At 47.9% G+C, this 25,456-nt stretch overlaps 1 protein-coding gene across 6 annotated transcripts in view; it reads right to left on the reverse strand.

Annotated features, from left to right (window-relative positions):
- Positions 1 to 25,456, reverse strand: part of GRIK4 (glutamate ionotropic receptor kainate type subunit 4) — a 491,778-nt gene that overhangs the window by 174,514 nt on the left and 291,808 nt on the right. For 5 of the 6 annotated variants that reach the window (XM_070473471.1, XM_070473469.1, XM_070473466.1 and 2 more), the window contains one exon: positions 13,845 to 14,009. The exons of the other annotated variant lie outside the window; for it this stretch is intronic. In XM_070473471.1, coding sequence (XP_070329572.1) covers positions 13,845 to 14,009 — 165 coding nt within the window. The remainder of the gene's footprint in view (positions 1 to 13,844; positions 14,010 to 25,456) is intronic. 6 annotated transcript variants of the gene reach the window in all.

Consider the following 25,456-nt stretch of genomic DNA (forward strand, 5'->3'; position numbering starts at 1 on the left):
CTCAGCCTGAGGTGCAGGCAGGGGTCCAATCAATACAACATCACAGATCTCAGCTGACGGACAGGCTGTGGGCGGTGGGTGCCCAAGGGGGGCTCATCAGTACTGTCAGAACCATCCCCAGAGACAGAATAGCTATGGGCACGCTTTACCATTGTTTTTTTAAAGTATTTATTTTATTTTATCCAAGTGCACTGGGTCTTAGTTGCAGCACGTGGGATCTTCGATCTTCATTGCAGCATGCAGGATCTTTAGCTGTGGCATGTGGCATTCCTAGTTCCCTGACTAGGAATGGAACCCAGGCCCCCTGCATTAGGAGCATGGAGTCTCAGCCACTGGACCACCAGGGAAGTCCAGGGCAAGATTTACCTTTGGAGAACTCTCATCAAAGTTCAAGCTACTTCCACGGAAGTTAGAGCACGTGATCTCAGCCAATTCAACTCTTACAGCCAGGGAGGAGCTCTGAGTTCACTGGCCATCAGATTCCGTCAAATTCCAGCAGCCCCAGGGCTGAAGCTCAGTTCCTGACTTTAACAGTAAGGAAACAGCATCTGAGGGGTGTTAAGCAACACCCATAAAGTCACACACCTGATAAAGGTCAGAGTCAGTGTTGGAATTCAAGTCTGCTGTGACCGTCCCACTTGCTCGCAGCCACCTTCCGTGTCTGCCCTCCTCCTTGCAGCCACTTCGCCCATTTCTGTTCAGCTTCTTACAGTCCAGGTCCCCACGCCTTGTCATTCTGCTGTACCTGTTTCCCCACGGTCACCAAGGACTTCTTAGCAGTTCTTATCTCTCTTTTGCAGCATTTGATGCTACCGATTACATTTGTTCTTTTGAATTTCATGATACCTTCTGGTCCTGATTCTCATCTGCTTTTCTGACAGGTCTTTCTCACTTCCTTGGCCAGCTCCTCTTCCCTCTGCTACTCACTAAATTTAGATTTTGTCCATGCCTCACTCTCCCTGGGCAATCTCATCCTTACCTGCGGCCTCCACTCATCTCTGCCCAGGGGATCCTACACTCTGACAGATGTCCTGGGTTTAAAACAAGTTCCAAACACCTGCTGGGTGTTGCCGCAGGGTGTTGCCTCTGGTGTCCTGCACTAAGCATGGACAGAGGGAGGCAGAGAGAGAGAAAGCACAGTCCTTAAGAGCATGGGCTCTGATGTAAGCCTATCTGAGTATGAGTCTTGGCTGGATCACTTGCTGACTAGCTGTGAGACTTGAGCAAGTTACCCAAACTCCCCGAGCCTTCTTCCTCATCTATAGAACTGAGATGCTAAGAGCACCTCTCCTGTAGGGATGCTGTGAGCATTAAGGTGAATTAGTACACCTTAATACACTAAATACAAAGTATTTAGAGTGGTATTCTTTCTGGGAAAATCCCATGGACAGAGGAGTCTGGTGGACTACAGTCTGTGGGGTCGCAAAGAGTCGGACATGACTGAGCACACACATGCTTAGAGTGGTACTGATGTGCCACAGGACTCTTCCGATTATTCCCAATACATCATGTCTGTTATATACTTTTCATATATAATCTGACTTGACCGCCATGCTTCCAGAAAGATTCATTAGTATCCCCACTTTACAGATGGGGAAACTGAGGCTTAGAAAATTTAAGTAGCTTGATCAAGATCACACAGGTCATATATGATAGTGCCAGGCTTGAATTTAAAGCTCCATCTGGGTTTCCCCGGTGACTCAGACAGTAAAGAATTCTCTTGCAATGCAGGAGGCCCAGGTTCGATCCCTGGGTCTGGAAGACTCCCCTGTAGGAGAAAATGGCAACCCACTCCAGCATTCTTACCCAGAGAACTCCATGGACAGAGGAGCCTGGCAGGCTATAGTCTGTGGGGTCGCAAAGAGTCGGACATGACTGAGTAACACTTTCACTTTGGGCATCAAAGCCCAAACTCCGAACTACTTCATTTTACCATCCCCTTCCCCCCCTCCCCCTTAGCTCCTGAAGTTCAAATCATGGTCTCTTTGACTCTTCTTTGCCTTCTCTCACTGAATCTACTCACAAGCTACAACAGCCAGCAGCCAGGTTCTGACCATTTGACCGGCTCATCCCCCACCATCCTCTCCTCACTCCCACTGTCAGTTCCATCAGCCCTTCTACTATATGCCTCCTAAAGGCTTTCTCTGGATTCTTCATTTCCAATCTGTTCTCCAAACTGAGGTGAATTATAATCCTAAATGTATGTCTGTGTGCTCCTACAGGCCAGCAAGCTTGTCTTATTTATCTCTGTGCCCTCCACACCGAGCAGGGTGGGATCAAGAGTTATGTGCTCAATAAATAGCCACTGAACCACACTGAAGCCCACTCAACTCTAACCACAGAAAATTGGAAATAAACTAAATGTCCCATCATAAGGAAATAGTTATCTAAAGTGTGGGTCATATACCCAAGTGGAATATTACTTAGGCATTTAAAATGCTTATGAACAGTTTATAATAGTATTAAAAATATTTATGTAATAATATTAAGAGAAAGAAGCAGGATATAAAATTATATGTGTATCTATATGAAGGTTACAAGTAAGCAAATACAGAAAATAGTGAGGCACTGAGGAGTGATTGGAAGAAGAGGTTATTAAAGCCCATATTTATTAAGTGCTAATTATGGCCCATTCTAAGCACTTTATATGAATTGACTTACTTAATTCTGGAAACAACCTGATGAGAGAGATACTATCTATCTCACCTTCATTTTACAGATAAGAAAACAGGAAAGTTAAAGGGCAGAGTCAGGATTCAAACCCCCAGCTCCTGACTCCAGGGTTGGTTTCCTTAACCACCGCACCACACCACCTCCCTTAGCCACGAGTGATTAACCGAGATCACAATAGAGATTGCCTTGACCAGTGGAACACTCAAAATGATGCTCTTTTCTCCTTCTCTCTACTTTCTAACATAAGTGGGCATGTATTCCTTTCATAACACATCATTATAAAAATTAAAATTTCATTATCAAAAAATGTCTTCTGATGAACAAGTAAAATCCAGACGGGTCTGATCTTCTCAAGATATGACCCTTCTAGCCCTTTCTTCCATCACCTCTCCTCTCATTTCACACAAGCTCACCTGGTTCACACCCCGCAATTTCTTATCTGAGCCTGTTCCAAGCTGGTCTCTCTAACTAGACCAGCAGTTTTAACCCTGCTGCCTGAGATCTATGGGCAGAAGTCAGTGGTCTGTGAACGTTTGGGGAAAGAAAAATGGCATTATTTTCTCTAACCCCTAACTGAAATTTAGCATCCCCTTCAATTTGGAATAGAGGCCATAAACCACAGTATATTAACAGTAACTGCGACTCTGTCATTGATAGACATCACAAGTGTTTTCAGATCATATTATAGTAGTGCAGAGATCTTGAAATACCATTCATATTCATAATTACTTCAAAATTACACTAGTAGTTAGACCTGATCCTAGGTCTGGCTATTGAGTACATTAATAAAGAAATATGTATATTTATATATCACTATCAAAATATTTTAACTGCATATCTGTCACAGGAAAGAGTGTGGAGCTCAAAAGCATGGGTCACATTCTGGGTCATGTCAGAGGCCCCGGGTCGGCTGCCAAGTGTGGGCTCCTGGCTTCGCACAGGAGAGAATTCGAGAGAGAGACATAGCAAAGTGAAAGAAGTTTTACGCACAGAGGAAGCACACTCCACGGCAGAGTGCAGGCCATCTTGGAAGGCAGGAGAGGCTCCAGGGTAAGGGGTGGGCAGTTTTTTTCTGGACGGGTAGTTTCATAGGCTAATGAGTGGAGCATTCATAGGCTAATGCTGGAGCATTCCAGCAATTTGGGGGATGCAAGGGTGGTCTGACACATCCAACTCTGCAGCCCTATTGACTATAGCCACCAGGCTCCTTTGTCCATGGGGTTTTCCCAACAAACATACTGGAGTGGATTGCCATTTCCTTTTCCAGGGTTTCTTCCTGACCCAGGGATGGAATTCACTCCTCCTACATCTCCTGCATAGCCATTGAGGAAGACCAATTTGGGGGAAAGGATGGGACTAGGGAAGGGATGGGGATTTTTGGAAATTGGACCACTGCCCACTTTTTGACCTTTTGTGGTTGTCCTTGGAACCGTCATGGTACCTGAGGTGTGTAAATTAGCTTGCAATGTGTTATAATAAGCATAAACTGGGGCTCAAGGTCAAGTGGAAGGCGGCTTTTCTGCCATCTTAGATCTAGTTCATTCTAATCGGTTTACGTAGTGTCCTTGGGCTTTGTCATTCTTTTAAAGGTGCCCTGCCCCTTTCCTGTCTCATTTTCATATAATTGGTTTCCCTCCGCATCCTATCTATGCAATTCTATTCATTTAAAAACACTTTTCTGAGAAGGAGTACTTTAGCATCCATAAACTACCATGGTCTATGTCTTCTCTTGCCCTTCTGTCTGGAAAACTCCTACTGATCCTCCAGTGCCCAGCTCAGTTCATGCCCATTGGCAAGAAAGCACCACTCCCTCTCAATATTCACATCCCACTGTGGTTCTGAGCCAGCTCTATGCTGGAAAGATCAATTTCCCTGTTCTCTGACTTCCTAGCCTGCTTCTGCCCCAAGCTAGGTCTTTTTTGCCAGGTCTCAATACGGAGAAAAGTGAAAGTGAAGTCGCTCAATCGTGTCTGACTCTTTGCGCCCCCATGGACTGTAGCCCACCAGGCTCCTCCATCCTTGGAATTTTCCAGGCAAGAGTACTGGAGTGGGTTGCCATTTCCTTCTCCAGGGGATCTTCCTGACCCAGGGATCAAACCCAGGTCTCCCACATTGCAGGCAAACGCTTTTACCGTCTGAGCCACCAGGTAAACCCCAATATGAAGAAGCTTCTCCTAAAAAAAAATTCTTAGAGAAAGTCACAATCCTTTATTCCCAGTTTCAAAATCCCAAAAATTCTGAGAGTGGATGGTTTCATCAAACTCATTTAGTGGCAAAATCTGATCTAAATAGATAGATGTGAAGATATTTATAATATGTGACTATCTGAATGTAAGTATGCATTTGATTTTGAGTGTGGGGTTCAGCCCCAAGCCCCATCTGAAATGTTATTTAATGTATAGTATAAGCAGGACATGACCTTTCTAGTATCTGAAAAGTTCTGAAATCTAAACACATCTCGTCTCAAGGGTCTGGGGACCTGTGCCTTTGTAAGTGTCCATCTCCCTTTCCCCACTGTATCTGAAACTCCTTGAAGGTAGGGGTCACAGCTATTCAGTCCTGGCAAAAAGGAATCACTCAATAGATGTTTGCTCAACTGAACTGAAATGATCCAAAATGAGTGCAATGAAAGTGAATTATCATCTTCCCAGCAGCTGGGGCCTGGGGAATTCCTGGGACCTGGGAATTGTTCTTTCATTCCCTATGAAGGATGCCTGCTTGGTAGAAATGAAAATCAGTTATAAAGGACCTCAGCTCTAAAACTTACTGAACCCCAATTCTGCAGGCCCCGGTCGTCCCTTGAGGATCTCTGAGCAGTCTGAGGGATGGAGGGGCGGGGGGCACTCTCCTTCTGCCTCCCAGGGAGCCCTGGAGATGGGAGTGATGTTGCCATGGCAACCAAGTTTCCCAGTCAGCAGAGGAGTTGGAAGGCAACTGACAGAGCAGCTGCAGGAATAAAACACCACGATGGGGTGCTGTAAGAAGGGGAAACTTCTTCCCGTGCAGACACCAGCTCAGGCCTGGATGTGAAGTCTCCTTAGACACCTGGGCTGGACCGGAGGAGCTTATGGGAATTTAACTGTCTCTGAGTCTTCACAGGGAGGGAAAGGGTCTGACTGTGATGCAGATGGTCCAGAGTGGTTACTCATAGGCACGGTAACTTCAGGCCCTCCAGGGAAGGGGTAGCCTCCTGGGTGGGGACGAGAAAACTGGGGCCTCTTCATTTACAGTATGGTGCTCTCTGAGCTCCTGTGATAATCAGGGCCACGGGGAGCTGAGAGCAATGTGGAGCAGAGGCCGGGAGAGCTCGGAGTTCTCCATATAAAAGCACTTTAGGGCACTGAAGCCCGAGTGGAGCGGCAGGGCAAGGTGCCTCTGTGAGCCTGATCATGCTGTGCAGTGAGCACAGAGCAGAGCCCTGACCGTCCGCGCGAGGCACACAGCCGCCTCCATCAGCACCAACGTCCGTCTTCTTGTGCCGGAGCCTCCAGAGCACGGTCCACTCAGCTCTGTGATAGGACCAGGACCTAAAGGATGGCCTTGCTGACTTCCAAGCCGAGAGGGGAAATGTGAGGGTGGAGAGCCAGGTCTCTGTACCTTCATGCTCCAGGATGGACACCTCCCTGGTCAGAGTGACCCAGAACATCTGAGATCGCAAAACTGCCACTGGCTGTCATAGGGATGAAATGAACAGCATGGGGAATACAGTCAATAATAATGCAACATCTTTGTATGGTGACAGATGGTAACTAGACTTATCATGGCGATCATTTTGTAATACATAGAAATATCAAATCACTGTGATACACAGCAGCAAACAACAGTGTACAGGTCAATTATCTTTCAAACACAAACAAACCAGTTCACAGAAAAGAAATTAGATTCATGCTCACCGGAGGTGGGGAGTGCTCAGAGGGGGAATTAGATGAAGATTGTCAAAAGGCACAAACTTTCAGCTATAAAAAAACTAAGCAGGTTAAGTACGCTATTGGTATAATTAATACTGCTATATGTTCTATATGAAAGTCAAGAAAGTAAATCCTAAGAGTTCTCATCACGAGGAAAAATTTTTTTCTATTTCTTCAATTTTGTATCTATGTGAGATGATGGATGTTCACTAACTTTACTGTGATAACCATTTCATGATGTACGTAAGTCAAATCATTATGCTGTATACTTTGAACTCATACAATGCAGTATGTCAGTTATATCTCAATAAAACTGGAAGGAAAAGAAACACCTGTCTTTGGCTCCTGTCACCAATGACATATCACTCAAAGCCTCAACCCTAGATCACTGCAGAAGCAGCAATACCATTTATAGGGACTTTACACATGCAGGCACCAGGAACCCCAAAGCCTTACAATCATCCCATGAAGAAGGAGCTACAATAATAGTTCTATTACTGATAATACTACTAATAAGTGAAATTTATCAACAGTTCACCTGACTCCTGGCACTGCTCTAAGTTTTCTAAGTGCATCATCTCAGTCCTTGCAGCAACCTCATGAAGTGAGAACTCATAGTATTCCCATTTTACAAATGGGGAGTCTGAGGCTCAGGTAATGATCCCATGATGCTGGTAAACCCAAGATTAGGGTCTTGATCCCTATTCTAGACTGCTCTCCAGTCCTGGCCATCGCCACAGCCCCTATAAACACTCTCTGTTTTAGCCAGGCCCAGCTGTCATTGTGCCCCAAAGTTCCCCATTTTTTTTCCTGCCTCAAGCATACTATTAAGCCTTCTGTGTGGATGCCCTCTGCCCTATGCCTCACCTGTTAGTCATTCCAAGGCCTGGCCCAGAGGCCTCACCTGACCACCCAGCTACACCTATGACCTATTTCTGATCTCCCTCTGCTCCTCTCTGAGCCACTCCCTGGCAAGCCCACAACAGAGCTACTGAGATTAATGTCACTTTTCAGATGTGTGGTCTCAGCTGTCCTCTGGGAAAGACTGTGAGCCTCAGTTTTCCCCTTCTGTAAAAGGAGGCAGTCGGGCCAGGTGATTTCTTCAGTTCAGTCGCTCAGTTGTGTCTGACTCTTTGTGACTCCATGGACCGCAGCACACCAGGCTTCCCTGTCCATCACCAACTCCCGGAGCTTGCTCAAACTCATGTCCATTGAGTCGGTGATGCCATCCAACCTTCTCATCCTCCATTGTCCCCTTCTCCTGATTTCTTAGCACTGTAATTCAACGTGTCTCTGAGTCCCTATTATATATACATGATGTGGGCAGCTGAGGAAAGGGGAGCAGGGAACACTTGTCGAATGACACATCACTATTTGGATGCCTTCTCTTCTGGCTTCTCACCTTTTGCCTTATGCTGACTTGGAGTCTTTCTAGTGAGCTGATGGAGGAATGTTAGCCCTGTTGCCAAAATCTTGGCTCTCTGTGCACCAATGCCAAACAGAAACATGGAGGCAGAGTTATAGAGAAGGAAAAGAGTGGCTTTATTTCTTTGCCAGGCAAAGAGGGAGCACCATAGGCTAATGCCTCAAGAACTATGGCCCCCTCTTTGGGTAATAGGGAGAGGTTATCCAATGGCACCCCACTCCAGTACTCTTGCCTGGAAAATCCCATGGACGGAGGAGCCTGGTGGGCTGCAGTCCCTGGGGTCGCAGAGAGTCAGACACGACTGAGTGACTTCACTTTCACTTTTCACTTTCATGCATTGGAGAAAGAAATGGCAACCCACTCCAGTGTTCTTGCCTGGAGAATCCCAGGGATGGGGTCACACAGAGTCGGACACGACTGAAGTGACTTAGCAGTAGTAGCATCCAGTCAGGCAGGAGTATGCGATAAGGATCAAGGCAGTAACAATCTTGCATTCTTCTTTCTTCTTCAAAGTTTCAAAAGAGTGGGGTTGCTGACAAGATTAGGGTATGTGCAGGGTATTAGGTGGTCCAGTCTACTCATTGGAAAAGACCCTGACGCTGGGAAAGATTGTGAGCAAAAGGAGAAGGGCGTGGCAGAGGATGAGCTGGTTGGAGAGTATCACTCAACAGACATGAATCTTTGCAAACTCTGGGAGACAGAGGAGCCTGAAGTGCTGCAGTCGAGTTCAGTTCAGTTCAGCTCAGTCGTTAGGTCATGCCTGACTTTGCAACCCCATGGACTGCCGCACCCAAGGCTTCCCTGTCCTTCACCATCTGCCAGAGTTTGCTCAAACTCATGTCCATTGAATTAGAGATGCCATCCAACCATCTCATTCTCTGTCATCCCCTCTCCCGCTCCCTTCAATCTTTCCCAGCATCAAGGTCTTTTCCAAGGGGTCGCAAAGAGTCAGACACAACGTAGCGACTGAACAACAGGTGGTTTCCTGCCTGCTCCTCTCCTGATGAGCAACCGTTGTGCCCTTTGGAATTCAGAGGTCATGGAGGCTGGAGTCTTGCGTACAAGAAATGAGGGGCAGAAAGGCCTCTGTGCCCAGGAGCCCCACAGGGCCCTGCTCGGCCTCAGCCCTCACTTACTAGAAACAGCTCTGGATCGCTGGAGGTCGTGCCCGCGGAGCCTTTGAGAAGCTCAGAAGCCTGTGCAGGAGGGGCAGCCAGGCAGCCGGAACCTCACGCTCTCTGCCCATCACTGGGGCGTCACGGGGCCTGAGAACCAGGCACCTCTGGGTTTCCAGGGGAAACGGCGTGGACAGCTGATGGCATGCTTGGCCTCAGAGGGACAGACCCCGGCAGAGGCGAGGGGCTGACAGGAAGGCTCCTGCTTTCAGCTCTGCAGTAAATTAAGCCTCAAACTGGCTCTGACAGTAGCAGGCACGGCGCCTCCGGGTATCTGGGTGATAAGGGGGTGGCGCTTAGTTAAGCTCTAATACGTTCGCCACAGGAGACACAGGGATCTATAGGAACAGAGGAGGGCAAGGCCTGTGGGAGCTGCCTGCACACGAAAGGCCGAGATGGAGATAAGACACGGGAGGAAGGAGGGAAGGGACAGGCGGGCGGGGAGGTGACCTGATAGGTCTCGTCCAGCCCTCTTATTTCAGATCTGTGGGCCGCGCAGAGGGAGCCAGGAAATCAAACATCAAGAAGCCTGAGGCGATGATGGTGACCAGGCAGAGAGGTGGAGGGGATCAGACGTGGGTCTGAGGGAGCTTTATAGGTGACCTTCACTTTAGATAAACTCACTGTATGAAAATCTATGTGAACCAGATAGAAGCGAGGTGGTTTGCTACTTGTATCTTTCCAGTGTCCAAGTGTGTGAAAGTCTTAGTCTTTCAGTCGTGTCCGACTCTGTGATCCCATGGACTGTAGCCCACCAGGCTCTTCTGTCCATGGAATTCTCCAGGCAAGAATACTAGAGTTAGCATCCATTCTCTTCTCCAGGGAACCCAGGTTGTTATTGATTAACACCCCATATGATACTTTCCGTCTCCCAGTCTCCCTTTCAACCACCAAATAAGGCTGAACTCCAGACCCCAGCATCTTTAGTTTTACACTTCATCATCTTTGGTTCTGAAATTGCCATTGCTTCTCTTGAATGACACACCTACCCTAAGTGTGACTCATTATTTGTACAGTTTTTGAAACTTGCCTATTGCCAAGAGCTGGCACAAGGATACCCTGTAGGATTGCTACCATCTTCACTTAACCCAGAGCCTCTGCTTTCTACAACCAAGAATGTCATCACTAGGATCTCTTTCATCTCCTTGAAGTGCAGTCCCCAGGCACAGGGTGACACATGTGAGGCTGGGGGCATTGGTCAGGGCCCCAGAGACACTCAAATGGATTTAAGTTAGCAAGGCAAATCAGCCACTAGCCCAGGGAAGACACCACCGCCACGAGACTGAGCAATAGCTGGCTCCGGGCAGCATACCCTGACTTCCAAAGGCTCAGAACTGTCAGAGGCATCAACCCAGAAAAAGGGAAAGAGAGTGGAATATTCAGTTATGATCGAGGCCCCAGGAGGCACCTGACATTAAGACAGGCCGTGTGAGAGGAGGCTGGTAGGTAGACTGGCCTGCCTGGGAGGGATGGCTGAACTCTGAGGCAGAGGAGAGAGGGGTGATGGTAAGAGGTAGAGGAAGCCAGATCCCAGGGGGCGGGGGCACAAGGGATGTGTGGACAGGATAGTGAAAGTGTTAGCTGCTCAGTTGTGTTCAATTTGGTGACTCCCCTGGACTGTAACCTGCCAGGCTCCTCTGTCCAAGGGATCCTCCAGGCAAGAATACTGGAGTGGGTAGCCATTTCCTTCTCCAGGGGATCTTCTCAACCGAGGGATCGAACCAGGGTCTCACACACTGTGGGCAGATTCTTTACCGTCTGAGCCACCAGAGAAGCCGGTGGAGAGAATAACCCAAAAGCAAAATCCATAGCTGCCACTTCCTAACTACTTGGTATGTGTAGGTGCTGATGAACTCACCTGCACTGTCTCCTGCTGTGCTCCTAATGACCCTAGGAGGTGTTATCACCCAGGCACGAAATGGTTAAACAGCCTGTCCACTGTCACACAGCTCATGGGTAACAGAGCCAGGTAAATCTGATCCTTCTACTCTGTCCCACAGTCTCTCCAAGCAGGGATAGCAGAGCTGTTGTTCCACCTTCATCCTGGGATCCTGTCTCCTTCCAAACTCCTTCCTCCACCCCACCACTGACCACCGGTCACGCCCCACCATGCTTCAGCCAGAAGTGCTAACCCACCACCCTCTCTACCCCTTATTGAGGGAGGGGAAAGTGGGGCTGGAAGCTTTCTATGAACTATCTGGGTGGTATTTAAAATCCATTGTGGGGGAGCAGCTTTGGCTTTAGATGAAAAGCCTTTGGGGTAGAAAGATCCAAAAGCCCTCTTTTCTAACAAATGCTAATCATGCCTCAAACACAGTGAGATGTAAAAGCTGAACCAAGGGCCACTTGTTAGTAAAATACTTGGTGCCTAAAAGAAGGGCCTTAGAAAGATGCTCCAAAGCTCTGTATCATGGATTAAAGATATGTTTCCTTTATTCCTCTGGTTTAATATTTTAGATGTATTGACTCTGCTAAGCCCGGGTCATTGGGAGAAGAAATTTACATCTGCTAATGACCCCCATCCTCAGAGGGCAATCCATGCTTTCTGTTCTGCAGGGGAAACCCTGAAGAACCAAAGAAGAAGGGGGAGCTGTTTTTTTTCCAAAAGAACAGACTCTGAGAACTATGTAGAAATCTGGATTCTTGTCTGAGACCTGCCCTCCTGGACAAAAAACATACCAAAGTATAGACAGGACCAGGAGCTTCACAGGCAGTCATTGCTGGTATTTCTGCTTTCCTTTGGAAGATCCTGAGAAATCTGAATTTACTGGAGTTTAACCTCTGGGATAACTGGGATTTCCATCTGTGCCTTACTGAACCCCCACTGTCTAGGATAGAGGACAGCAGGCACCCTCTAAATATTTATTGACTGACCAAGTGAATAAACGAATGACAATTCCAAGTACCTGTTCCCCCAAGCTTCCTTCTGGAGGAATCTGTGTCCACACATCCCGCTGGCCTCAACAACTGCTTCATATGAGAGGAATCCACCCTCAGTTTTTAGGAGTGGACTCTCTCCCCAAAAGTAGCTCTCCGGTCAGCTGGCCAATGTCTGTGGCTTGTGAGACCAGCCAATTTTAATTGGTCCAGAAACTGGACCAACCAGACCCTCTACCTTGGAGCTCCAAACCAAGAGGCACTGGGGGGAGCTGCACCCTGAAGACAGACTGTAAGCCACCCAAGGGCAGGGACCTTATCTGTCCTGTTGCTCCCAACACATGATATCCCGAGTCAGGCCCGAAACAGAGCTAACGCTCAGTAAAAGTTTCCCAAATAAACAAACTGTAAACTGGACGGCCATCATGGGACATGATGAATGAGCCAGGGAAATGAAAGTGGCAGAAGGAGCAGAGCATGGATCTGATACAACAGGAGCATTAAAGAAGCTATGATACAGAGAGCCACTGCCTTCCTCCCTTCCTGCCCTCTTTGGATCCATACAGTATCCTACTGCTTGTACTCAAGCCGCTGTGAATACGTTTCTTCTCTTGCAATAGTAATAGTCCAGATTAGAGCATCATGGGGCCCACATGCAGACCACATGCCTGACAAACCCACGTAAGCGACTTGTTCTTTGGCTTGGTTTTGTTTTGCCATTGACTGTCACTGAAGACTGTCACATGGATGGGAAAGGACGAGATGGGACTTCAGAGTCTTAGGGAACAAAGGCTATCATTGCTCTGGGCTGAGGGGCTCCCCTCCTGCCCTCTGAACTGGAGCTGTTCATCTACAGCTAAGTTACAAGCCATCACCCCACTAACCCGGAAGCAAATCCTGTTAAGCTGTCTAGATCATACCAGCAACATGCCAGAGAAGTGCAGGGGAGGTGGAATAGGTGAGACACTGGACTGGCAAGGTTATGATGCAAGTTCAGGGTCTAGGACTTGCATCTGACTAGCTCTGGCATTGAGTAAGTTACCCAAAGTCTTTGAGCCTCAGTTTCTTGGTAAAGTTGGAATAATAACACTTAACTCTCTGGCTGCTGGAAGAATTAAAAGCAGTGCCCAGCACATAGGAGGGGCTCCATAAGTGTGACTGGAGGGATCTACCATGTACATCTGTAAAGCACTGCAACTCACAGAGAACTTTCCTATTTTGTAAGTCATTTAAATCTCACAATGACTTGCAAAGTAGAGCTTAGCATTCCCATTTTATAGATGAAGAAACTGAGGCTTAACAGAATCACTGACTTATCCAAGGTTATCCTCAAGAGTGAGTGGCTGAACTCCAGCCCAAGTCTCAGCTTCTTCCTACAGCACTGCCTTCAGCACAAGAAATCAAGACAGGAAGGAAACAGATGTGTCACAACTCTGCTTCCCTGGGGCTGGCCAGATCTCTCCTTTCTTAATCCCACACAAGGTTTCATTTATGGATCTGTGCACAAAATGTCCAGGAGATGAATGAATCAATACATGAAGGAATGAATGAGTGGGTAAGATGAAGGAATGAATAAATTTCCTCTCTCAACTCTACCCTACATATGATTTACAACAAAGCCTGGGAGCTTGTTTAGACTAAGCCCTACAGGGCCTCCTGGTGCACGTTTCTCTCCCTCTCTCGGGAATCCCTGCATCATAGGTCTGTCAATGGGTGCGACTCACACCACCAGCCCCTCCTCTGCCAGCAGGGGAAGCAGAGGGCAGCCCTGCCCATTCTACGTACTGGTTTCTGCAGTCTCGTACTCGCTGTCTCTGAGAAGCTCAAAGATGTCCACTTCGACCTTGGCCTTGCCCAGCCTCTCGGGAGCGCGGTTGATGCGGTTCTTGGCCAGGGTGATGGACAGCCGCTCCCCTCTGCTGCACTCCATGGGGTCATCCAAGATAGCAGCTGTGGGCAGGCAACCACACGGACACAGTTGGTACCCTCTACCGTTACCCTCCTCTGCTCCAGTCTCCCTCCCACTGCCACCTTCCACCTCCACCCTGCCATCCTCAGAACTGTCCAAAAGCAAGTCCTCTACCTGCTATGGGTCTAGGCTTGTAGTGTGGGGTAGCATGAACGCTAATGGGACTAACCACTTCAAGAACCCTGCAATATCAGGGTAGGCCACCAGGGGTCCTACCCGCACGAGGACCCCAGGTTCGGGCGCGGCGATACCCTTGGATACAGGTTTACAAGCACACACAGGCACACCTGTGCAAACGAAGCAGATGGTGGCTCTGCTTTGAAAACAGGACTTGTGGGCATGTGAGAAACTGTCCTCGAGGTGATACAGGGTTGAAGGAGGCCAGGTTTGAGAGGGAGAGCTGTGGTATCAAAGAGCAGCTGGAGGTCCCGCTGACCTCTGGCTCTCCACGCTCGGACAGAGACGAGACGTGTCACCCAGTGAGCAGTTTCTATGAAATTCTCTCCTCACTGGGCAGGGACAGTATCGATAAGACAGCCTCACAGGGCCGGTGTGAGAATTCGGTAAGACAATGTATATAAGGGGCACACCACTGAAATTTAATCATCGTGACTCAATCAGGGTGAATGATTGGAGTGGCGTGGTACCAACAGCTGCCCAACTTCTGTAACCAATATTAAGTATATATGCATTAAGAATATGTGTCAACCTGAGTTGGAATCCCAGCCCTGCCCCGTGTTAGCTATGGGGCCTCAGTTTCCTCACTTGTAAAATGGGGAGAGAGCCTATTCTTTGGGCTACAGTGATGATGACAAGGATAATATGTGTGAAGTGCTCAGCGCAGAATTTGGTGCATGAAAAACAATAAATCTAGCCATTGATATCATTCATTCTCTCAGTAGAGGAAGTTACACAACTGAAAATCTCTACATCAAAACTTGTACACAGGAGGGTGGGTGGAAGGATAAATTCAGGCATTGGGATTAACATATATACACTACTATATAAAATAGTAACCAACAAGGACCTACTGTGTAGCATAGGGAGCTAAACTCAGCAGTTTGTAGTACTGAGGGAAAAGAATCTGAAAATGACTATATATATATATATATATATATGTATATATATATAAACTGAATTGCTGTGCTATAACACCTAAAACTAACACAGTATTATAAATCAACTGTACTTCAATTTTTAAAAATTAAAATAAATCATAAAAAGTAGTTACTCTGTCTAAATATAAAGAAACTTGTATGCAAATGTTCCAAGCAGCATTATTCATAACAGCCAAAAAGTGGGGACACTCATCCATCAACTGATGAGTAGATGAACAGAAGTGTAGTATGTCATTACAATGGAGTATTATTAAAAAATAAAAAAGGATAAAGTGCTGATGTATGCCTCACCATGGATGAACCCTGAAAACATGCTCAGTGAAAGAAACCAGACACAAAAGACCACATGTTAAAAGACACCCTTTATATGGAATGTCCTGAACGGGTGAACCCACAGAGACAGAAAGCAGATTAATTGTTGCCCAGTTCTGGTGGTGGTGGAGGGGAGGTTAGGGGGAAGGAGAGTGACTGCTAATGCATACAGTGTTTTTTCTGGGGCGGGGGCAGGCATGTGACAAAAATGTCCTAAAATTGATCACGGAGATGGCTGCACAACTCTGTGAATATACTAAAAGCCGCTGAATTGTACAGTTTAAATGGGTGAGTTGTGTGCTATATGAATTATATCTCAATATAAAGCTGTTACAAGAATTAAAAAAGAAAGATTGAGCTTATCTCGCTGAGGTTGAAGCCTCAGAAGAGCAACACGGAGAATCAAGCCAAATAGATTTCGCTGAAGTGAGGCCCTGGAATCCCTGTGGCTGGTGTCAGCAGAGACCCAGGTTCTGTGCTGTCTTTTCTGTATAAAACTCCCCTGTTTCCCTCTTGTGACCCATTTTCCAAACCAAAACCAGGACACAGAATATGACAACGCAATTTTTTTCCTGGTTTGTGGGTTTATTTATAGGCATAGCCTTATTGAGCAATACAAATTAGACTTCGTTTACAATGGTTGGTAATACATGGGGCGACAGAGGTGCACCCCTAGAACTAGGCAATGAACTTCTGTGAGTCAAGTGCACATCTAAGAGAGTGGTCAAAGGACCTTAAATGTACGATTGGTGAGCCCAGGGACATCTAAAACTCCTAGCCAGGTTACCTTCGGGAAGCAAGACCAGAATGAGATTATTATTTATGAAGAAGAAACATGGACAATTACACTGAGCTGTCCCAGGAACAAGACTTTGGGAGTAGAAGGGAAGTGGGGCAGCCCAGAGCAGTGGTTCTCAAATAGTGTTCTTTGGAGGGCCCCTGGGTTCCTTCAAGAAGGGGTTCACAGAGGTCTCTAGCCTCACATCAACTGCAATTAACACAACCTCCACATCTGTCAGTTTTAGATATTGGAGTTCCACAAAAAACGTGATGTGGGGAGAAAAAGGTTTCACTGTTAAAAATATCATAGAAACTATTAGCCCAGACCTAGTGCATAGAAAAGAGACACTTAAAAAATGTCAGGAATTGGCAATGCCGTTTCCTGGGAAAGAAGGATGAGTCATGGGAAAGAGGCATGGGTCCATGGCACGAATCTAGTGTTAACAGGGACACATTTATCCAGTGACCACTGTAGCGTAGGTCCGAGTGGGCGCCGTCTCACTTACTGTCTCTGAGAATCCCACCAGAGTGTGTTTTCTATGTTGTCCTCATTTGCAGATGAAAAAAAAAAACCGATCGCAGAAGGCAAGCGACCCTCCCTCATTCACAGGGCTGGTGAGTATAGAGGAGGGAGGGGATCTCAGGTGGGTCTCATATGGACCCTGCGCCCTTAACCATAGGGCACATTCCTTCTACGAAACTTGTCTTCCCGGGGATTTGCTGCTGAGAAGCAGTGGTCTAGGTAGGTGTGTCTTAGCTCACATGGCTGTAAGAAAACACCATTGAGTGGGTGGTATTTATTCCTCATTTATTTCTGGAGGCTGGGGAGGAGACCAGCGTGCCAGCATGATGGTCTGGAGTGGGGGCCTGCTTCCTGCTTTGCAAAGGGCTGTCTTCTCCTGATGTCCTCACATGGCAGAGAGAGGGAGATCAGCTCTCTGGTCACTCTGAATAGAACACTGATCCCATCATGGGGGCCCCACCTTCATGACCTCACCGAAAACTAATCACCTCCCAAAGCAGGGAGGGATAAATTAGAAGTTTGGGATTGGCAAATACAAATGACTATCTGTAAAATAGATAAATAAGGGGCTTCCCAGGTGGTGCGACTGGTAAAGAACCTGCCTGACAACGCAGGAGACATAAGACGGGTGGGTTCAATCGTTGAATCGGTAAGATCCCCCGGAGGAGGACATGGCATCCCATTCCAGTATTCTTGCCTGCAGAATTCCATGGACAGAGGAGCCTGGTGGGCTACAGTCCATAGGGACCCAAAGAATCAGACACTACTGAAGTGACTTAGCACACACCTACCAAGGAACTATATTCAATATCTTATAATAAACTGTAATGGAAAAGAATCTGAAAATGAATATACGTGTGTGTATGTGTTTTGGCCAAAAATTCATTTGGGCTTTCCATAAGATGTTATGAAAAAGCCAGAATGAATCTTTTTGGCCAACCCAATATATATAACTGAATCACTTTGCTGTACACTAGAAATTAATACAATAGTGTAAATCAACTATACTTCAATTAAAAAAAAAAGATGTGTGCTGTGGACTGAAATATGCGCCCCCCCCCAAATTCATTTTTTAAAGCCTTAATCCTCAACGTGATTGCATTTAGAGATATGATCTTTAAAAGGTAATTAAAGCTAAAAGAGGTTATAAGGTTGGGGTCTGATCTGACATAATTAATACCCTTAGAGACGGCTCCTTCTCCTACCCTCAAGCCAGCAAGCAAGCTGTCAGGAGGAACTGACCCTGCTGGAATCTTGACCTTAGACTTGCAGCCTCTAGAACTTGAGAAATAAATGCCTGTTGTTGAAGCCACCCAGTCTATAGTGTTTCATTATGGCAGCCCAACCTGATGTAGACAATGTGCTAATATAAACCCTGATGTGCAGGACAGCAGCCAGCCATGTGACACAATGCAATGAACTCACCCAGGGTCACAGGACACACTTTGAGACAGAAGGATCACGGCCGAGGAGGGGAAGGGGGAGTGTGGGAACTGGACCCTGAGAGGCACACGAGAGCCCCTTGGCACGAGGCACTCAGGACCCGTCCTCAGAGGTACCTGGCAGGTTCTCACCAGCTCACTAAGATCCACAACCCAGCCCTCTCTTCCCCATTCCCATGCCTTCGTGGGCACGGGAAGTTTTCATTAGGTTTTAGGTTTTAGACAATGATTAATTTCTGACTGGGAACTACCTCGACTGGGTGGTTGGCTGGCATCAAGCATTATCGGGAGTAGAAGAATTAGGATGACAACAAGAACCAGATTCCCAGGCTGCGGGCAGGAAGACACGGTGCAAGCTCAGACCTTCTTGGGATACCAGAGGAACACGTCCGCGGCAGGCGTTACTGAGCAGCACACTTGCGTCCATCTGTTGCCTGCGGGGCCTGGGGGTGAAGAAGAGCGGCTGGTTCGGGACTGGACGGGTAGCCGCTGCTCCTGACCTTCATTCCCAGGCCTGGCTGTGAGGCTGGGCCAGGATGCTGAGTCCCCAGCCGCCACCCAAGGAGGAGTCCCATCATCTGGTACACCCTCCATCCCAGGGGACTGTTCTGCAGTCGGTGAGATGAGGGGTGGGGGGGTGTCTGGCTCTGCAGCAAAGGCCAAGCTGACTGGGGAGACACAATCAGGGATCAGGGTCTGCCCTCTTTCCACCGTGTTGTTGTTGTTTAGTCGCTAAGTCGTGTCTGACTCGTTGCAACCTCATGGACTGTAGCCCGCCAGGCTTGTCTATCCATGGGATTTCCCAGGCAAGTATACTGGAATAGGTTGCCATTTTTTTCTCCAAGGGATCTTCCTGACCCAGGAATCGAACCCATATTTCCTGCATTGGCAGCAGACTCCTTACCACTGAGCCACTAGGGAAGCCCTTTCCAGCCATGGGGACCATGTAATGACTCTTCAAACCCACACGGACTCAACATGACTCCTTCCTGCCCAGGGCGCCATGACCCGTCACATTTCCACCGGCCCTTCTCCCCACGACCAAGGGCTTTACCCTCTGCTAGCATCTCTGAGTTCCAAGGAAAGGGCGGCCTCCTGGCCCTGCCCACCGGCACCCAAGTGCCCCGCCATGTTCTGGACCCACGCCTACATCACCCTGGAGAGGATGCCTCCCCCAGAGGGCTGGCAGGCCGGGGATGCCTCCCCCAGAGGGCTGGCAGGCCGAGGCTGCCCTCTGCAGTGCTTTCCTACTCACCCCCAGTGGGTGTGGCCACGACCACCGAGGGGAGGGTGCATGATCTCTGACCCTCTCAAAGCCCTTAAACCTCCCCATTGTCTGAGGGTTGGTCCCAATGCAGACTCTAGGATGGCATCGAATCCTCCACACCTTTCTACCTGCAGCAGCCCTCCCACTCCCACGGTGACAGTGCCTCTGTGCTAGGACCTGGGCTGGCCTGTTATGGTCCCTCCTCCGAGCCTCTGCTGACACGGGCCCCGCCCCTTATTCCCCCTCTCTCTACTAGACCCACCTCAGACCACCTCTTTCAAGAAGTCTCCCCTGGGGACTTCCCAGGCAGTCCAATGGTTAAGACTCCTCACTTCCAATACAGTGGACATGGGTCTGATCCCTGGTTATGGAACCAAAGGCCCACATGTCATGCAGCACGGCCAAGAAATAAATAATAGGGTTTCCCTGGTGGCTCAGTGGTAAAAAATCTGCCTGCTGGTGCAGGAGACACGGGTTTGATTCCTGGTCCAGGAGGATCCCATTTGCGAGGAGCAACTAAGCCTGTGCGCCAGAGCTATTGAGTCTGTGCCCTGGAGCTGGTGCTTTGCAACAAGAGAAGCCACTGCGATGAGAAGCCCATGCACTGCAACTAGAGAAAAAAGCCCGCACAGCAAAGAAGACTCAGCACAGCCAAAAACAAGCGAATAAATAAAAGTATTTTTTAAAAAGAAACAAATAATAATTAATTTTTTTAAGAGAAAAATAAATCTCCCCTAACTCCCCAGCCCGCTGCTCTCCTTGGATTTCCACGCACTACCTTGGAGGGGTTTTTATCTTTCCATTTCTATCTGTGAGCTTCCTCATCCAGCTTGTGCCTTAAAAGCCCAGAACTAAAAAAAGAAAAGCCCAGAGCTATCCTCCCTTCTTTTGAAACTCCCCAGATTCCCCATCCCACATCAATCCCCTCTTCTTAGAACTCCCACAGAAACTTCTCTGTACCTTTCCTCAGAGAGTAACCACTTCTGACTTTCTATTATTTATCATGCCTATTTGTCCATCTTTTCTCCTCCAGACGGTTGGCTCCCTGAGGGTGAAGGCCGTGCTTGATTCATCTCTGCAACTGTGCAATTCCAGACTCACACACGCATGGAGTCCTTAATGAATGGTACTGAGTGAATAAATAATGCAAGGCCACTGTTCTGTTTTTTCAAGCCCTTCAGCCAGGAGCAGACATTGGGCCGGGAGCAGTAGGCATTAGACGAGGTGTGGACTGGGCACAGCTTCTGTACCCAGGCTTCCAGGACGGAAGACCCGTGCGGAGCCCTCCTCCCCGGGACTAGGGCTCTCCTGCTCCCTGCTCGCCTGTGTCCATCAGAGCCGGGCTTGTCCTACCTCCCCAACTTCTCAGCAGCCCACAAGTGACCCCTCAGGTTGGAAAATCAGACTCCTTAATCCCTTGGTTCTTCCAGATCGTCTGGTGAAGAATTCAAAACGCTTTGATACTCTTACCTCTTTGAGGTGGGAATAAAGAGGTTTTCCTAGAGAGTCTTTATAGGCAGTATCTATAACATGCCTATAGCTGTTACAGCAGCATACTGGCAAGAAGAGAAGGCCTTGTGAACCAGCTGACTTTGCTCCAGAGCCAAGCCCCGGGCTGCTTGTCTACCCCAGCCCACCTCGACCATCACTCATTGGGCATCTCACTCACCATGTCCTCCCCGCACCGTTTGTTTCGCCCTCGCTGGTCTCAGCCATCCCTCTGGCTGGCGGCAATTGCACCACTGTGCAGGCTGCTCCCACCACAAACTCACACCCGGCCCCTCACCTGGGGGACACGGCAACACCGCCCTTGTCCTCTTACACTACAGAGTATCTGTTTCTTGGACGGCACCACAGATGGGGCAGGAACAATAGAACTTGATTTTTCTCCCAGTTCTGGAAGCTAGAAGTTCAAGATCAAGGTGTCAGCAGGTTTGGTTTCATTTTGAGGCCTCTCTCCTTGGCTTGCAGATGGTTGTCTTCTCCTTACATCTTCAGTTGGTCTTTTCACTGCCCGAATCTGTGTCTTAATCTCTACTTAAAAGGGCATCAGACATGTCGGCTTGGGCCCCACCCATAGGACCTCACTTTGAAGATTCCATGGAGAAGGGAATGGCAAGCCACTCTAATATTCTTGCCTGGATAATCCCTTGGACAGAGGAGCCTCTTGGGCTACAGTCCATGGGGTCACAAAGAGTTGGACAAGACTGAGAAACTAACAACTCTTTAAGGACCCTATGTCCAAATACATTCACACCCTGAACTACTGAGTGTTGGGGTGTTAACATAAGAATTTGAGGGGGTATACAATTCAGGCCATAACATGGACCTTCATGTAGAGCCGCTGCCTATTCTCAACTCCTCACTCTCAGCCCACTGGCTCGCTAAGCCGAGGCCTCTTTCGGTGAACCCCATCTCTTTCCCTTGGGCTCAGATGGGGGGGGTCTTGTGCTAGGAGACCCCCCACCCACCCACCTCTCTGTCTCACCACGCTTCCCTGCTCTTCTTTATCTTTCAGTGTCTTTCCCAGATCCCCTCATTCCTCTCCACTAAAATGGCCAGGGGACTTCCCTGGTGGTCTGGTGGTTAAGACTGTGCTCCCAAGGAAGGGAGGGCAGGTCGAAGTTTCTGGCCAGGAAACTAGATCCCACATGCCACAACTAAAGATCATCCCTGCCACAACTAAAGATCCTCCGTGCCACAACTAAGACCCGGTGCGGCCAAATAAATATATTTACTAATCAATTTCAATTAATTAAATAAACAAAACATGGTCAGAGCCCTCCCTTCCCTTCCAGACCCCCCTGACTACACTGACCTAGCAGGTCACCCCACCCTCCTTTTACTCCACCTTCAACTTCAACCAGGCTCCTCCAGTGATTACTCAAAGTTTGCTACTCATTCCACATTTTTCTTGACCCCTCATACTCTCCCTTTTGTCCCTACCGCCCCACTCAAACTGTACCCATAAAGTAAATAACCCTCAATAGCCATTTCTGCAAAATTGGTGGGCATAGTTGATTCCTGGTCTAATTAAGTCCTGAGTGGCATGACTTTGTATCTGCCACATGCTGTTCAAAGAGCATCATGTGTATCACCTCACTAATCCTCAAACATCTCTACAACTTACTGTCCCACTTCATAGGTGATAACACTGAGAAACGGGATGTTGAGCAACTTGCCCAAGATTGTGCATGCATGCGTGCTAAGCCACATCAGTCATGTCTGACTCTTTGCGACCCTATGGACTGTAGCCCACTATGTTCCTCTGTCCATGGGAATCTCCAGGCAAGAATACTCCAGTGGGTTGCCATTTCCTCCTCCTCACCCAGCTCCTTACAATAGACTTAGTACAGTCCATGAGCTGCTATATTGCATCATCAAGCTGCCTCCTGTATTCTCTGCATCTGAGGATCCTGAGTGTTCTTTTTTTGCCTGAGCCCCTCAGCTTCCGTGGCTTCCAGAACACGAGGTCCCTGGGATGAAATTTTCTCCCACTTCCCTGCCCATTCTCTCAAGGTACATATCTCTTGCCTGCCATTAAAATACCAGGGAACCCCAGGGACCTGCAGAGTCCTCTTCTCGCCTCACTCCCATGGACTTCCTAAATGATTCCACTTACAGGCTCCTCCAGTGATCCCAGATGTCTGACAGCTCAGACCTGGTAAAACCCACGCTAAAAGCCCCCCCCTTCCCCTTGTATTCTCGCTGCTACATTCCTGAGCTCAGTTAACGGCGGCACCAGCTACCCAGGCATCATGCCTTCGCCCCAATCCTTCAACTCCCAGTTGCTTTTGAATGTCCCTTCTCAATATCTCTCGAATCACTGCTTTTCTCTCTGGTCTCAGCTCTGCTGTTCTAGTTCAGTTCTTTCATTTCAATGATATCACTGCAACCTTTTAACTCTCACTTTTTATTTTTAATGTTTTAATTTTATTTTTTTATTGAAGTGTAGTTGTTTTACAGTGTTGTGCTTCCAGAGTTTTAACCACCACCCAGCACTCCTCAATCACTCCACACACAGCTGTCAGTGATCCTTTAAGGTGCAAACCCCAGCTTTCAGCTTCCAATCTCCAAACAAATGAATTACTTGATATGGCAGACAAGAGCATGTTCTAGCTCTCCAGTCTTATACTCTGCTTCTCTGTTCATCCATCTCCACCTTTGAGAAACATTGAACCATCTAACTCTCACAGCACCATCTGGTACGCACACACAAACACAGGTGCACACACATGCACACACAAGCACACACAGGTGCACAACACAAGCACACACACAGGTGCACACAAGGCACACACACATGCACACACACAGGTACACACATGCACACACATGCGCACACAAGCACACACAGGTGCAGACACAGGCACACACATGCACACACACATGCACACACAGGCACACACATGCACACAAACAAGCACACACAGGTGCACACAAGGCACGCACACATGCACACACAGGCACACACATGCACACACACATGCACACACAGGCGCACACACATGCACACACATGCGCACACACAGGCACACACACATGCACACACACATGCACACACAGGCACACACAGGCGCACACAGGCGCACACATGCACACACAGGTACACACATGCACACACAGGCACACACAGGTGCACACACATGTGCACACACATGTGCACACACAGGCACACACACATGCACACACAAGCACACACAGGCGCACACATGCACACACAGGTACACACATGCACACACACATGCACACACCGACACACACACATGCACACACAGGCGCACACATGCACACACATGCACACACACAAGCACACACAGGTGTACACACATGCACACACAGGCGCACACATGCACACACACAAGCACACACATGCACACACAGGCACACACAGATGCACACACAGGCGCACACAGGTGCACATATGCACACACAGGCACGTGCACACACAGGTGCACACAGGTGCACACATGCACACACAGGTGCACACATGCACACACAGGCACACACAGGCACACACAGGTGCACACATGCACACACAGGTGCACACAGGTACACACATGCACACACAGGCACACACACATGCACACAGATACGCACACACAGGCACACACAGGTGCACACACAGACACACACATGCACACACACATGCACACAGGTGCACACACAAGGCACACACACACACACACAGGTGCACACACAGTGCTACTCCATGCCCCCATAATTTTGCTCAGTCTCCTCCGCCTCCTGCCTCCTCACCTTTGCTCACTCACCACTCTCTACTCAGAGTGAGCCCTCAGCTCAGACCTCCCTTCCTTCTGGAAGCCTTCTCTGAACACAAAGGTTGATTAAGTGTTCCAACTATGTACATTTATAGAATCCCATGGATCTTATATTCTAATTAACAGTTTAGTCTTTAACTTTCACTTCATTCATTTTTTTCTGTAGCCAGTGCCTGGCACCTTGCCTGATAACACTTTTAAATGTTTGAGTAAAATTAGTTTTGGCTTTTGAGGAACTAGAGTCACAAAAGAGTCGGGCACGACTTAGCGACTAAACAACAACAACAACAATAATGCCTACTTCTACTCTTCCATCAAAATTACTATTCTGAAAAACACCTATGTGGACAACATATTTTAACAAAGATGCAGTGAAAAAATGGTATTCTCAACAAATGGGGCTGGAACAAATGGATATCCATGAGTTTAAAAAAAACAACTTCAAACCATGTCTTATATATGGAATAAACCTTCTCTCATACTACATACAAAAATTAACACAAAAATAGTGAAAGTTATATAGTCAAAGCTATGATTTTTCCAGTAGTCATGTGTGAATGTAGAGTTGCACCATAAAGAAGGCTGAGTGCCAAAGAATTGATGCTTTCAAACTGTGGTGTTGGAGAAGACTCTTGAGAGTCCCTTGGACTGCAAGGAGATCAAACCAGTCCATCCTAAAGGGAATCAACCCTGAATATTCATTA

This window comes from Odocoileus virginianus, chromosome 10, assembly GCF_023699985.2.
Source record: "Odocoileus virginianus isolate 20LAN1187 ecotype Illinois chromosome 10, Ovbor_1.2, whole genome shotgun sequence".
Lineage (NCBI taxonomy): Eukaryota > Metazoa > Chordata > Mammalia > Artiodactyla > Cervidae > Odocoileus > Odocoileus virginianus.